At 35.2% G+C, this 13,036-nt stretch overlaps 1 protein-coding gene across 3 annotated transcripts in view; it reads right to left on the reverse strand.

The window, feature by feature from the left end:
* LOC120419672 (uncharacterized) overlaps positions 1–13,036 on the reverse strand; it is a 145,625-nt gene that overhangs the window by 36,318 nt on the left and 96,271 nt on the right. For all 3 annotated transcript variants that reach the window (XM_039582442.2, XM_039582443.2, XM_052708020.1), the window contains one exon: positions 3,334–3,500. In XM_039582442.2, the coding sequence (XP_039438376.1) occupies positions 3,334–3,500 (167 nt within the window). The remainder of the gene's footprint in view (positions 1–3,333; positions 3,501–13,036) is intronic.

The following is a 13,036-nucleotide window of genomic DNA, read 5'->3' on the forward strand; positions in this document are numbered from 1 at the left end:
GACAATTGTCCATACAAAAAAAATCTTTTTTGTATGGATCGTGGACAATCGCCATAACCCCCCCCCCCCCCCCCTAAAGTGTCCACGTGGTTTATGGATGGTCCCGTATTTACTCGCTTAATTCTACAGCAGACCATAAGATTATTTTTAATCCTTTTTGAATTTGATAAATTATTTTGAGAAAAATCGTTACATTTTCACACAAACATAAAATTTTATGGGATTTCACGGAAAAAGCCTAATTTCGCGGACTTCACGCTGTCCGTGAAATCGTGAAATTTCACTAACCCTAGTTATTACTAATATCTAGGCATAGTAATTTTTCACGCTCGAAAATTGCAAATTTCACGGGGACCTCAATTTCAAAACACCAAATTTCACGCAAATTTTGCGAAACGATGAAAATGTTAAAATAACTTTAAAAATCTTAGGTTTAAATCACAGAAACGACTTATTATGTTTCATTATATATTATTCGTCAATAAAATAAAATAAATCTTTAATAAATTTGAACGTGACACAAAAAAATCTTCAAATTTTCAAAAAAAAAAAATCCACCTAGTTGGGCCTATATATATTTTGAAATAAAATGTTGTGCATGCGTATTCCTATTTATTGAACTGCTTTTTCAAACATTCGTCTGTTAATTTTTTTTGCAGATTTCCTTATTCATTGCAATTCACATTAAAGTAAGATTTAACAATCTTGTCTAGCAAAAAATAGTGATATAATTAGAATTTTTTTGCGACATTTAGCATATTAACATTTTTGTAAAGGTTTTTATCTCCTTTTACAAAATTTATATTTTTTGTCAAAAGGCAAAAATTAAATAATTTGTAACGAAATCGACATTTTAACTCAAAATAAAAATAAAACAAAAAATAGTATTTTATCATTCACGGGAATCATCCACCCAAATAATCAAATATCTTTAAAATTAAACAGGACTCAGAAAAATCTATAATGTTTTAAAAGTTGATTTTAAAGCTTTCATTTTATTTTGAATAAAAAAAAGATGATTCTTTTATTTTCTTTTGAAACTATACCTTTCAAATAAAATAGCAGAAAAAAAATATAACAGCGAATGAATATATTACTAAACTTAGTTTCTAAAAAAACTGAAAAATCTGAACAATTCTTGAAATGATTCATATCAAGCTTTACAATTGAAAACTAATAAAATTTAATTGAAAAGTCTGTATGGATGAAATATTTATTATGTTGTTATTTTGAAAAAAAAAAAAAATATTTGAGACAATTGATAATATTTACGAATTTCACGCCGTCCACGAAATCGCCAAAAATCACCAACACTATGTTAGTCATCAAACAAGGGAATTCATTCGCTTAAGTCTACAGTAGTTCATAAGATTATGTTTATTCCTATTTGAGTTTGATAAATCATTTTGAGAAAAATCGTTACAGTTTCACACAAGCATAAAATTTCACGGGATTTCGCGTTAAAAACCGAATTTCACGGATTTTACGCTTTCCGCGAAATCGTGAAATTTCACTAACCCTACTAATATCGAGTATATTTTAAGTCAAAATAATTACGTGAACGTGACAGATTAGTGCGCTGCCGACGGGGACGAGCTGTCTTGTTTTTGCATGCTCATTTTCATTTCTTTTGTGTCGCTGTTTGTGTGCTTGGGTGAGTGGTTATTATAATTAAATAATGGCATCATTAGTGCGCTGCCCACGGGGACGCACTGTCTTGTTTTTGCATGCTCATTTTCATTTCTTTTGTGTCGCTGTTTGTGTGCTTGGGTGAGTGGTTATTATAATTAAATAATGGCATCATTAGTGCGCTGACCACGGGGACGCGCTGTCTTGTTTTTGCATGCTCATTTTCATTTCTTTTGTGTCGCTGTTTGTGTGCATGGGGTGATTGGTTATTATAATTGAATAATGACATCATAAGTGCAGTGCTTCTGGGAACGCGCAGTCCTGTTTTTTCGCGATAATTTTCGTCGTAAATGATCGTAAAAATTTATTCCAACTGGCAGTTTTAGTAATCACTCATCAAACTATCGATTTTATGAAGAGTAAAGCTTCATTTATTTACAATTTTTGAAATTTGCTCGCGTTATCTAAATTGTAAAAACAGTAAAAATATACTGATAAGTCCAGCCCATAGCACTACTGCTCGGCTGGCACGCGCTCGATAAAAAAAAAACTTTTTAAATAATCAATTATCTATCTTTCCGCAGCCAGTTGCCTAAGAATTAAAATTTTCAACCGATAAACAAAATGCTCATGGTCACATCACTGCCACTCGTGAATCCTGACCTCATACCCATCTACTAACTCCCTCAAAACTCATGTGATACTTTGTCGGAGATGCAGTCGATTGGGCGGTCTCTATCACTCAAGTATCGGACTAACATTCCCATCCACTTCCCCGTGACCCTACCACTGGTCGTGGCCGGCGCCGGTATTGATCAGCATGATAGGGGCCTTTGAGAAGTTGCGAAGCGAGGAAAGATAGCTCCCACTTATCTTCCACGGCTCGTGGATGTAACTTCTGGAGGTCCTGGTCAATAACGGAGTAGCAACTGCGGGTGGGCACCTATGCTTATGCTTATGCTAACTTTCCCTCTTTCAAAATTCCCCTTTAAAACGATGAAGCAAAACATAGCTAATAGCTAACATATATTTTTTTTAAACTTGTTAAATGGATTGTGAACTAAACAGAATACATTGTATAATGCTTATTTATGATTTTTTTACAACTAAAGACTTTTCTAGATCTTAACAATTTTTTAATGTTGGGAACACAGATCGGTTAAACACGTGAAAGTTTAAGAAACACACATTATCATCAATTCATTGATATTTTGCAAAATTGCTATAAAAGCATAACTGTAATGATGTATAAAGCGTTATGATACGTTTTGCCTTAAAAGATTTGAATTTAATGTTTATACGCATCGTTACTTGAGCGATATTTTGTTGCACATATGATGTAAAAAGGTAGAACGTGTCATAAGATAGCACACAAGCGACGTAAGTTCAATTATTTTTTCATTCAAATGTTGAAACCATGGCTTGTAATTTTTTTGGTTTTTTTTCGTAATTTGCCCCATTTTAAGGTTTCAATTATGACAACAAATAATGGCTCAAGTGCATAAAGTATATCGTACTTTAAGTATACAATTGGTAAAGCTCTTTTCCACCACATATTGATTTTTCCAGCTCTGCATCGCCCTCAGCAGGGTTTGCAAGAGTATTTGCGCTTCATTATGCTCACGTTACGGTCTAGTCTGGAAACGCCTCAGGCAATACCCAGAGACAGTAGCAGACTTCCACTTTCCACATACGTATACTTACTGTCGGATCTGCGGCAGTATCAGCGCCGATGTGTGCTTGCAGGCCTCCACGCAGGACCGCCTCAGCTTCCGGATCTTCTCCCGCAGCTCCGGGCAGTCCCGCGACTGGCCCACGTGGATCAGCAGGTCCCGGAAGAGGGCCACCTCGCTGTTGATTTCCAGTATGAGCTGAAATGGGAGGAATTAGGGAAGAATAAACATTTTAGATTCTATTTTTTTTAATCATTTCTTAGAACTTTTAACATTTTTTTTTCTCTTTCAATTTAACAGCTGGAGAAGGATGAAACCATTAGCGCTAATTAACAATCTTTTGCATGAATCATTTCACCACATCAACAACTATACGAAATGCAAAACCTTTTCGTCCGTTATACCTTTTCATCAAAGATCCAACTAGACAAAAAGGATCCCTGCAGAGATGCCACAGAAAGCATGCTTTTGTGCAGGACACTCAAAGAGAAAATTCATGCATTATGCATACATTTAAATTTTTGTATTATTTTCTTAGAAAATCTAGTTTATTAAACAATTCTCAACATGCATAAAAATTAGCACCAAAGCTATCTTAAAAGATACGATAAAAATATCAAATTTTATTTTTTTTAGTGATAGTGCCAAACTCAATGTTCGTATCAAAAGCCCCCATATATCGCACACATTCGCACTCACCCGTGCACAAACTCTCAACCCGGGGTAGAGTTCTATTTAAAAGGCTGGATAAATATCATTAATTAATGATAAGCGCAGTGGGGAACCACGTGCAGAGCCAACACTACCGCTGGGGCGCGCAGGTTGGCCAAAAAGATCCTTTGTCCGCTCGCTCGGCTTCTGGGTGACGTTTCGATGTTTTCGTCATGGGAAAATGGAACATTCACTGATGTGTGCTGTGTGTGCACACCTCATTGTTGAACGTTGATGGGTAAATTTTTGCTGTATTTCATCAACGTGAGTGTGACACGCGTGTACTCAGAATATTAAACCATGGGCACCGAAGTGGTTTGGTTGGAGCTAATTGAATAGTGGTTTTTTCTGGGAAAATCGAAAATGTATTTTTGCAACTCCGTCGTGAAACTACTTACTTTTCCTGTCATTCTTGAACGACGAAATAGCCTACTTTTCTGTACCAAAAATAACAGAATCGAATAGCAACACTTTTCAAAATAAATGCTGAAAAGTTCAACTTTTCAGCACTAAAATGGGTGCTGAAAAGTTGAACTTTTCAGCACGTGTTTCGAAAAGTAACACTTTTCAACATTTTTTTGATTTTAACGATTTATTGACAAAATACATGAAAATTCGACTTAAAATTTCAATCAATGGGTGTTTTTCGAAATTGCAAAAAATGTTGTATGGAACTCGTTGCAAAACTTGATTTTTTCAGCACTCGTCGTATTTATCCAACTCGGTGAACCTCGTTGGATAAATGTACGCCTCGTGCTGAAAAAATCCTCTTTTTGCAACTTGTTGCATAAACTACTATTTCGATGATATTGATATGCCTTTTTCTAGCGCACTAAGAATTTGTAATTTTTTAAATTTAACTTTTCAAAATCAATTTGACAAAAAAAACATTACTTTGTCCATCACGACTCGTGCCTTCTTCACATAAACATTGTTATTTTTATATTAAAATAACAATGTCCGACATACAAATGGTTTCGAAATTTCAGCGCGCAAATCAAAATTTGCATGAGATTTTTTTTTCGTGACGGCTTTCGCGGCACGCTCACTTCAACTGTTCTAGACTAATATTTGAATGTGGCGTATCTCTAAACAAGTTTTTTGAGAAAATGATTCCAGAATGCTTATTTTGTCGTTTTAAACCGAAACAAGGCAAAAACTATATTTAATTAAACTATTCTTCATTTTCAAAAAATTGGCGAGATAATATCGAAGGCCGCCATCTTAGGCTCACTGGGCCCACAAAACGGGGTACGCTCAGTTTGTATGGGATCTGTCAACATGGTCCCGGGCTGCGAAATTTATCTTCATGTACTCATACATTTTGATAGGGATGCATAATCCAGGGGGGCGACAAGCAGCTCGACCGCAGCCAACACAAGCTGACAATTACGGCACCAAGACAAAGTCAGAACAAAAGTGAGCTGTCTTTTACGGCACCAAAACAAAGCCAGGACAAAAGAACAGCTGTTCATTACGGAACCAAAACAAACCAACAGCGCACTGTAAAAAAATACAAAAACTGCAAGCATAAAATGGAATGAAACTAATCATATTTTTGTTGTAAAATTTTAGCACAATTTACGTTTAAAAAGTAGGCTAAGTTTTTGAGGTGCCTTTGCTCAAGTGAATACTGCTAAAGTTGAGATCATTCAGAACACATCTGGCTGATGAACTCATTTAAAGTTCTACATTTAAAACATGAAACGTTTAACTAAACTACTGTGTACTTTGACTTCTATTGCAGTTATTCTGAATTTATGATATAAAAAATAATTAAAACATGTAAACAAATATTTGTGTGTTTACTGTGCACAGTTTGCGCGCGATATTAGTCTCTACCTTCAAAGATCGCTGTCCTCAGCATCCCCCTGGCTAAATCTTCCGGAAATTAGTAGGCTTCAAATGTGCAATATTTCACTGAAACTTTTGATAGTCGTCCTAACCTTGAGCCGTGTTGTTAAACATACAATTTTGTTGGATTTTTTGGCAAAGAAATGTCAATCCCCGCATTACTTTTCACCGACATGTCATGAGAATGCTTACCGATGAAATGTTTCAAAGAAATCCACCAAAATTGTAATTTTAACAATACAACTTTGGTATTTTGCAGTCCAATCATACACATAATTTTCTTTTTGTGTAGAGGTTAACGTTCAAAAATAATTGAATTATCACAAGCCCCTCTGATTTTATTATGAATTTGTCATAGTAATGCGAGCGGTACAAAATACTTAATTAACACACCATCCGAAGGAATCCTCTTCCCGGCGTACCTCGGATAAAACAAAAACATCAAAATCTAATTAAAACCCTGCTGCCTTTTTGTCACCTCTTGTCCATATTGCCACTGCTACTGCTAGTGGAGCATTAAAGCTACCTGCTTGCTAGCTAGTTAAGGGGAAACATTCCCGACCTTATTTTCACCGTGGCGTGTCTACGTCGAGACACATTGCTACGTACCCTTTTCCCGTCCCGTATGAGATGGCCTTTCATCCCTAATCTTCCGAGCTTCATCCGACGACCGTCGCACGTTTGATCCGGCATCCGTCCCGGAACAGACTTGGAGTACGTAGTAAAACAACCCCTTTTAGGTTAGGGTGGTCTTAGTAAAAAAAAATTCGGCTTGAGTCCATTTTAAGGTTTTGAAAACTTCAAAAAACATCAAAATCGTTAAATAAATAGCCAAATTTTAAGATCACCCTAATTCCACCAAAGATCTGCTGAGGAATCAAGAAGGAGAAGGTAATTGCCAACGGCTTGGATTAAACAAAAACAAGTCACACCGACGTGCCAAGCTCGCAAAGATAAACTCGGTAGGCACCATCACACTTCAGTAAGGAGTAGGAGACACCTTAGCTGGTGAACGGATTGTAGCTGTCGTTTCTATATGTGGCTTGGGTGTGACTATATTGTACTAAAGGGGATACAACACTAGAGCACGCATCATCCAAGTTTTTTTTTTCAAGAGAGTGTGGTCCACTCTGGCGAGGTACCTGTACGCATGATTAGAGGGAGTTTTACAATTCACCTTAAGAGGCAGTATTTGTAAATTCTGCTCGGTTTGTTCTAGAGGTTGTATCGATGTGCTCCGATTTGGATGAAACTTTCAGCGTTTGTTTGTCTATACATGAGATGAACTCATGCCAAATATGAGCCCTCTACGACAAAGGGAAGTGGGGTAAAACGGGCTTCGAAGTTTGAGGTCCAAAAAACCTAAAAAATCTTAAAATTTCTCGCCTTTCCGTAAAACTTCATCAATTCCAACATTCGTAGATGCATTTGAAAGATCTTTTGAAGCACTTCAAAATGGGCCATAGACATCCAGGATCGGTTTGATTTTTTCTCATAGCTTTTGCAAATTACTGTTAAAAATTGATTTTTTTTAAACCTCAATATCTTTTTGCAACAGCCTCCAACACCCATACTTCCATAGGTCAAAAGATAGGTAATTATTTGGACTATAATCCTACGGTATTAACTTTTTGGCCAATCGCAGTTTTTCTCATAGTTTTTTCGATTTTTCTACAACAAACATTTTACAACGTTATTTTTTGCCCTGTAGGCCTCTATAGCGGCACTTTTTGATCTCAATTTTGTCATATTTGGAATCCTCGGAAAATTTCACGTTAGTTAGAAGTATTGGAGTTGTAAATTTGATTGGGAAAATTGGCATTTAGAATGAATTAAAATATTTTTTAACAATTTGTTGGATTAGGGGAAAAACAGGTTTTCGCCTACTTGCATCTACGAGAGTTGGAATTGATGATGTTTTACCGAAATGCGAGAAATTTTAAGATTTTTTCAGTTTTTTGGACCTCAAACTTCGAAGCCCATTTTACCCCACTTCCCTCTGTCGTAGAGGGCTCATATTTGGCATGAGTTCATCTCATGTATAGACAAACAAACGCTGAAAGTTTCAAGAATTTTCATCAGATGAAGTTTTTAATACGGATCTGAATGAAATAAAATCTATTATCAAAAAATTTAAAAATATGAAAGCCCCTGGTGAGGATGGCATTTTTTACATTTTAATTAAAAAATTACCAGAAGCAACTTTAAGTAGCTTGGTCAAAATTTTCAACAAATGTTTTGATTTGGCATATTTTCCCAGTAGTTGGAAAAATGCCAAAGTAATTCCGATTTTGAAACCGGATAAAAATCCTGCTGAAGCCTCAAGCTATCGGCCCATTAGTTTGCTTTCATCTATTAGTAAATTATTCGAAAGAATAATTCTTAATAGAATGATGACGCACATTAATGAAAATTCAATTTTCGCTGATGAGCAGTTTGGATTTCGCCTTGGGCATTCAACTACTCATCAGTTGTTGAGAGTTTCAAATTTAATTCGAAGCAACAAATCTGAGGGCTATTCTACTGGCGCTGCTCTTCTAGACATAGAAAAAGCATTTGACAGTGTTTGGCATAAAGGTTTGATTGCGAAATTGAAAAGGTTTAATTTTCCGATTTATATCGTGAAAATTATTCAAAATTATTTGACGGATCGTACTCTGCAGGTATGTTATCAGAATAGCAAATCTGATCAACTACCTGTACGTGCTGGCGTCCCTCAAGGAAGCATTTTGGGTCCAATTTTATACAATATTTTTACTTCTGACTTGCCTGATTTGCCCCCAGGATGTCAGAAATCACTTTTTGCTGATGACACAAGCATCTCCGCCAAAGGTAGAAGCCTTCGTGTCATCACAAGAAGATTACAAAAAAGCTTTGATATTTTCAATTCTTATTTGAAAGAATGGAAAATTACTCCAAATGCTGCAAAAACTCAACTTATTATTTTCCCTCACAAACCAAGGGCTGATTTTCTTAAACCAAAAAGTCATCACATTATAAAGATGAATGAGGTAAATTTAAAGTGGGAGGATCAAGTGAAATATCTTGGACTTGCTTTTGACAAAAACCTTACTTACAAGGATCACATTGAAAGTATCCAGGTTAAATGTAACAAATATATTAAATGTTTGTATCCACTAATAAACAGGAATTCTAGACTTTGTCTTAAGAATAAACTGTTAATTTATAAACAAATTTTCAGACCTGCCATGCTTTATGCTGTGCCGATCTGGACAAGCTGTTGTTTAACCAGGAAGAAAAAACTTCAGAGGATTCAGAACAAAATTCTGAAAATGATTCTGAAACTTCCTCCCTGGTTCAGCACCAGTGAACTTCATCAATTAGCCGAAGTTGACACTTTGGATGTTATGTCCAATAAGATAATTGATGCATTTCGACAAAAATCATTGCAGTCTTCAGCTGCATTGATCCGCTCTTTATATAGTTTATAAGTTAGTTTTAAGGTATCCCTTTTCCCTTTTGTACATGTAGGACCTCCTACATTTGAAATCACTGAATAGCGAAAGCTACAATATTTCATGAATAAATGAAAGTTGCTAGTATTTAAAATCGAGGTGAAAAGTCATCGTTTGTGATTGGACACTCAATAATATTTTAACTGAATGAATGTACATGGAAAAGAAATTTAAATAAATATAAACTTAAAAAAAAAAAAAACGCTGAAAGTTTCATCCAAATCGGAGCACCTCGATACGACCTGTTACACATTGGTGAAAAACTCGCTCTTAAGATTGGGCACTATACACATTTTGTTATGAAGTATGCGGTAAATCGACAATTTGAAAAAAACATAGTACTGAGCAATTCACTACCAAAACCGGAAATGGATTTTATTTGTATTTTTTGATTTGGCTCAAACTTTATGGGGGCCTTCCCTATGACCAAAGAAGCTATTTTGTGTCATTGGTTTACCTATACAAGTCTCCATACAATTTTGGCAGCTGTCCATACAAAAATGATACGTAAATATTCGAATAACTGTAACTTTTGAATGAATTTTTTGATCAATTTGGTGTCTTCGGCAAAGTTTTAGGTATTGTTGAGGACTATTGAGAAAAAATAGGTACACGGAAAAAAAATTGCCGAGATTCTTTGATATGTTTTAGGGGACAAAAACCCGCAACTTTTAAGCCATAGAGAAACATGGTCAAACAATCTGCCGCCGAGTTATGAATTTTTGGAAAAATAGTGATTTTTGGGAAAAATCAAAATTTCATGCAAAAACAAAACTTTCGGTGGCTATATATTGAAAACAGAGCCTTTTATCAAAAAATCTATTGAGTACTTTTCGATTGGAAATTCAATTTTACATTAAAAAATTACGTCAAATTTGTTTTTGCATGAAATTACGATTTTTCCCAAAAATCACTATTGTTTCAAAAATTCATAACTCGGCGGCAGATTGTTTGACCATGTTTCTCTATGGCTTAAAAGTTGCGGATTTTTGTCCCCTAAAACATATCAAAAAATCTCGGATATAAAAAAATATTTTGGGAAATTGAGTTTTTGTGAAAAAAACGTTAATTAAAAAATCGGCAATTTTTTTCCGTGTACCTATTTTTTTCTCAATAGTCCTCAACAAAACCTACAACTTTGCCGAAGACACCAAATTGTTCAGAAAATTCATTCATAAGTTACAGATATTCGAATATTTACGTAACATTTTTATATGGACAGCTGCCAAAATTGTATGGAGACATGTATGGGTGAACCAATGACACAAAATAGCTTCTTTGGGCATAGGAAAGGCCCCCACAAAGTTTGAGTCAAATTTAAAAATACAAAAAATACAAATGGTCGAAATCAGCCGATTTCGTAGAGAGTTGCTCTACTACAATTTTTTTAGAAACTGGTGCCGAATGATTTCTATTAAAATTGGTATTACAAAAACTTCATAAAAAAAACGAAAAAGTACCTTTTGATATTTTAATGAATAATATATCATCGTAACTTGGAGATTATACCCCAAAATAGTAATCTTTAAACGTTTAAGCGCATAGATCTAAGGTTTTTTTTCTCAAAAAATATTTTCCCTAAAGAGCACTCAGCTAGCAAAATCTAAATTTTGAAATATGTGCCCTCCCTGCAAAGACTTATGAATTGATCTCAGCTGAAAGGTTCTCCAAATCTCTGAATTGCAAATGTAACAAAATGTAACAGCCACAAACCACGTGGACACTTTTTTTTAAATCTCAACCCCCTCTCCATCGTGGACAATTTCCATACAAACAAAATCTTTTTTGTATGTAGCGTGGACAATCGCCTACCCCCCCCCCCCCTCCTAAGGTGTCAACGTGGTTTTATGGATGGTGGTTTTTGAATTAACCTATTAAGGGGTTACATACATATAGAAAATCACAAAATTTAATATTACAGAAAGTTTATTAAATCCACTAAAAACATGATTTCAAGCACTTCTGAATGTTTCAGGAAGATATTTCATGATTTAACTGAGAAATAGACTTTTTAAACTGTAAATTTTTTCATGCCCAAGGCGAACTGTCAAACTTTCTGAGCGTTTTTCTCGAAACACCGAATCGGTTTACGGGTGCCACGATATCTCAAGATGGGATTGACCAAATTGGCTGAAATTTGGGGTGAAGACTTTCAAGAAATATCTAGTGGGCAAGACGGTTCCCAATTTTTAATTTTTTTTTTTTTAAATACAAAAATCAAAAACTGTCAATTTTTTATATCAAAAACAACAAAAATATTTATATCTTTTTTTTAAACTGTTTCTTAATCGTCTTTCGTCATGCACACGGGACTGGTTTAACGAGTCCTCACCAAAATTTTGAGCCGATTTGGTCAATGCAGTGTTGAGATATCGTGGCACCCGTTTTTTGAAACTTCAAATAACTATATCTCGGCAATGAAGCGTCCAAATGTCTTCAAATTTGTTTTTTTAGTAGATGAAAATGTATTTTTTAACACTTGTAGCCCCAACGAGGTCAAAAAAGTTGGAAATGCAATTTCACCGGCTCATACAACTCTTGGAAAAAAAATGGAAATGCCTGTTTTTATTATAGCTTAAGGTAGACGACATCTTTTGTGGATCTACCATGTTGGAGGTGATTCTTGTCATTCTTCCGGATCGAATGCAACAAGAATCGCCGGTTGAAGTTGCATTTCCAATTTTTTTGACCCCCTTGGTGCTTCGCGTAAGTTTTGACCCCGCTGGTGCTACAAGTATTAATGCCTCTACATTTTTGCTGATTTGCATGTATGTAACCCCTTAAGCAAAGAATTTGGATTGAATATATACTATATAACCTATATATTATATAGTTTAGTGATAAAGGTTATGGGTAATTCTCTACCAACTCACACGAAATCGGGAAAAGTTGCCCCGACCCCTCTTCGATTTGCGTGAAACTTTGTCCTAAGGGGTAACTTTTGTCCCTGATCACGAAACCGAGGTCCGTTTTTTGATATCTCGTGACGGAGGGGCGGTACGACCCCTTCCATTTTTGAACATGCGAAAAAAGAGGTGTTTTTCAACTATTTGCAGCCTGAAACGGTGATGAGATAGAAATTTGGTGTCAAAGGGACTTTTATGTAAAATTAGACGCCCGATTTGATGGCGTACTCAGAATTCCGAAAAAACGTATTTTTCATCGAAAAAAACACTAAAAAAGTTTTAAAAATTCTCCCATTTTCCGTTACTCGACTGTAAAAAATTTTGGAACATGGCATTTTATGGGAAATTTAATGTACTTTTCGAATCTACATTGTCCCAGAAGGGTCATTTTTTCATTTAGAACAAAAATTTTCATTTTAAAATTTCGTGTTTTTTCTAACTTTGCAGGGTTATTTTTTAGAGTCTAACAATATTCTACAAAGTTGTAGAGCAGACAATTACAAAAATTTTAATATATAGACATAAGGGGTTTGCTTATAAACATCACGAGTTATCGCGATTTTACGAAAAAAAGTTTTGAAAAAGTTACTTTTCGCGTTTCTTCTTTGTTTCGTCGTCCGTGTCTGTCGCGGGTGACCATGAATGGCCATGATCGATGACGACCAACTTTTTCAAAACTTTTTTTCGTAAAATCGCGATAACTCGTGATGTTTATAAGCAAACCCCTTATGTCTATATATTAAAATTTTTGTAATTGTCTGCTCTACAACTTTGTGGAACATTGTTA

The sequence above is a fragment of the Culex pipiens genome, chromosome 2 (assembly GCF_016801865.2).
Source record: "Culex pipiens pallens isolate TS chromosome 2, TS_CPP_V2, whole genome shotgun sequence".
In the NCBI taxonomy this organism is placed as follows: Eukaryota; Metazoa; Arthropoda; class Insecta; order Diptera; family Culicidae; genus Culex; species Culex pipiens.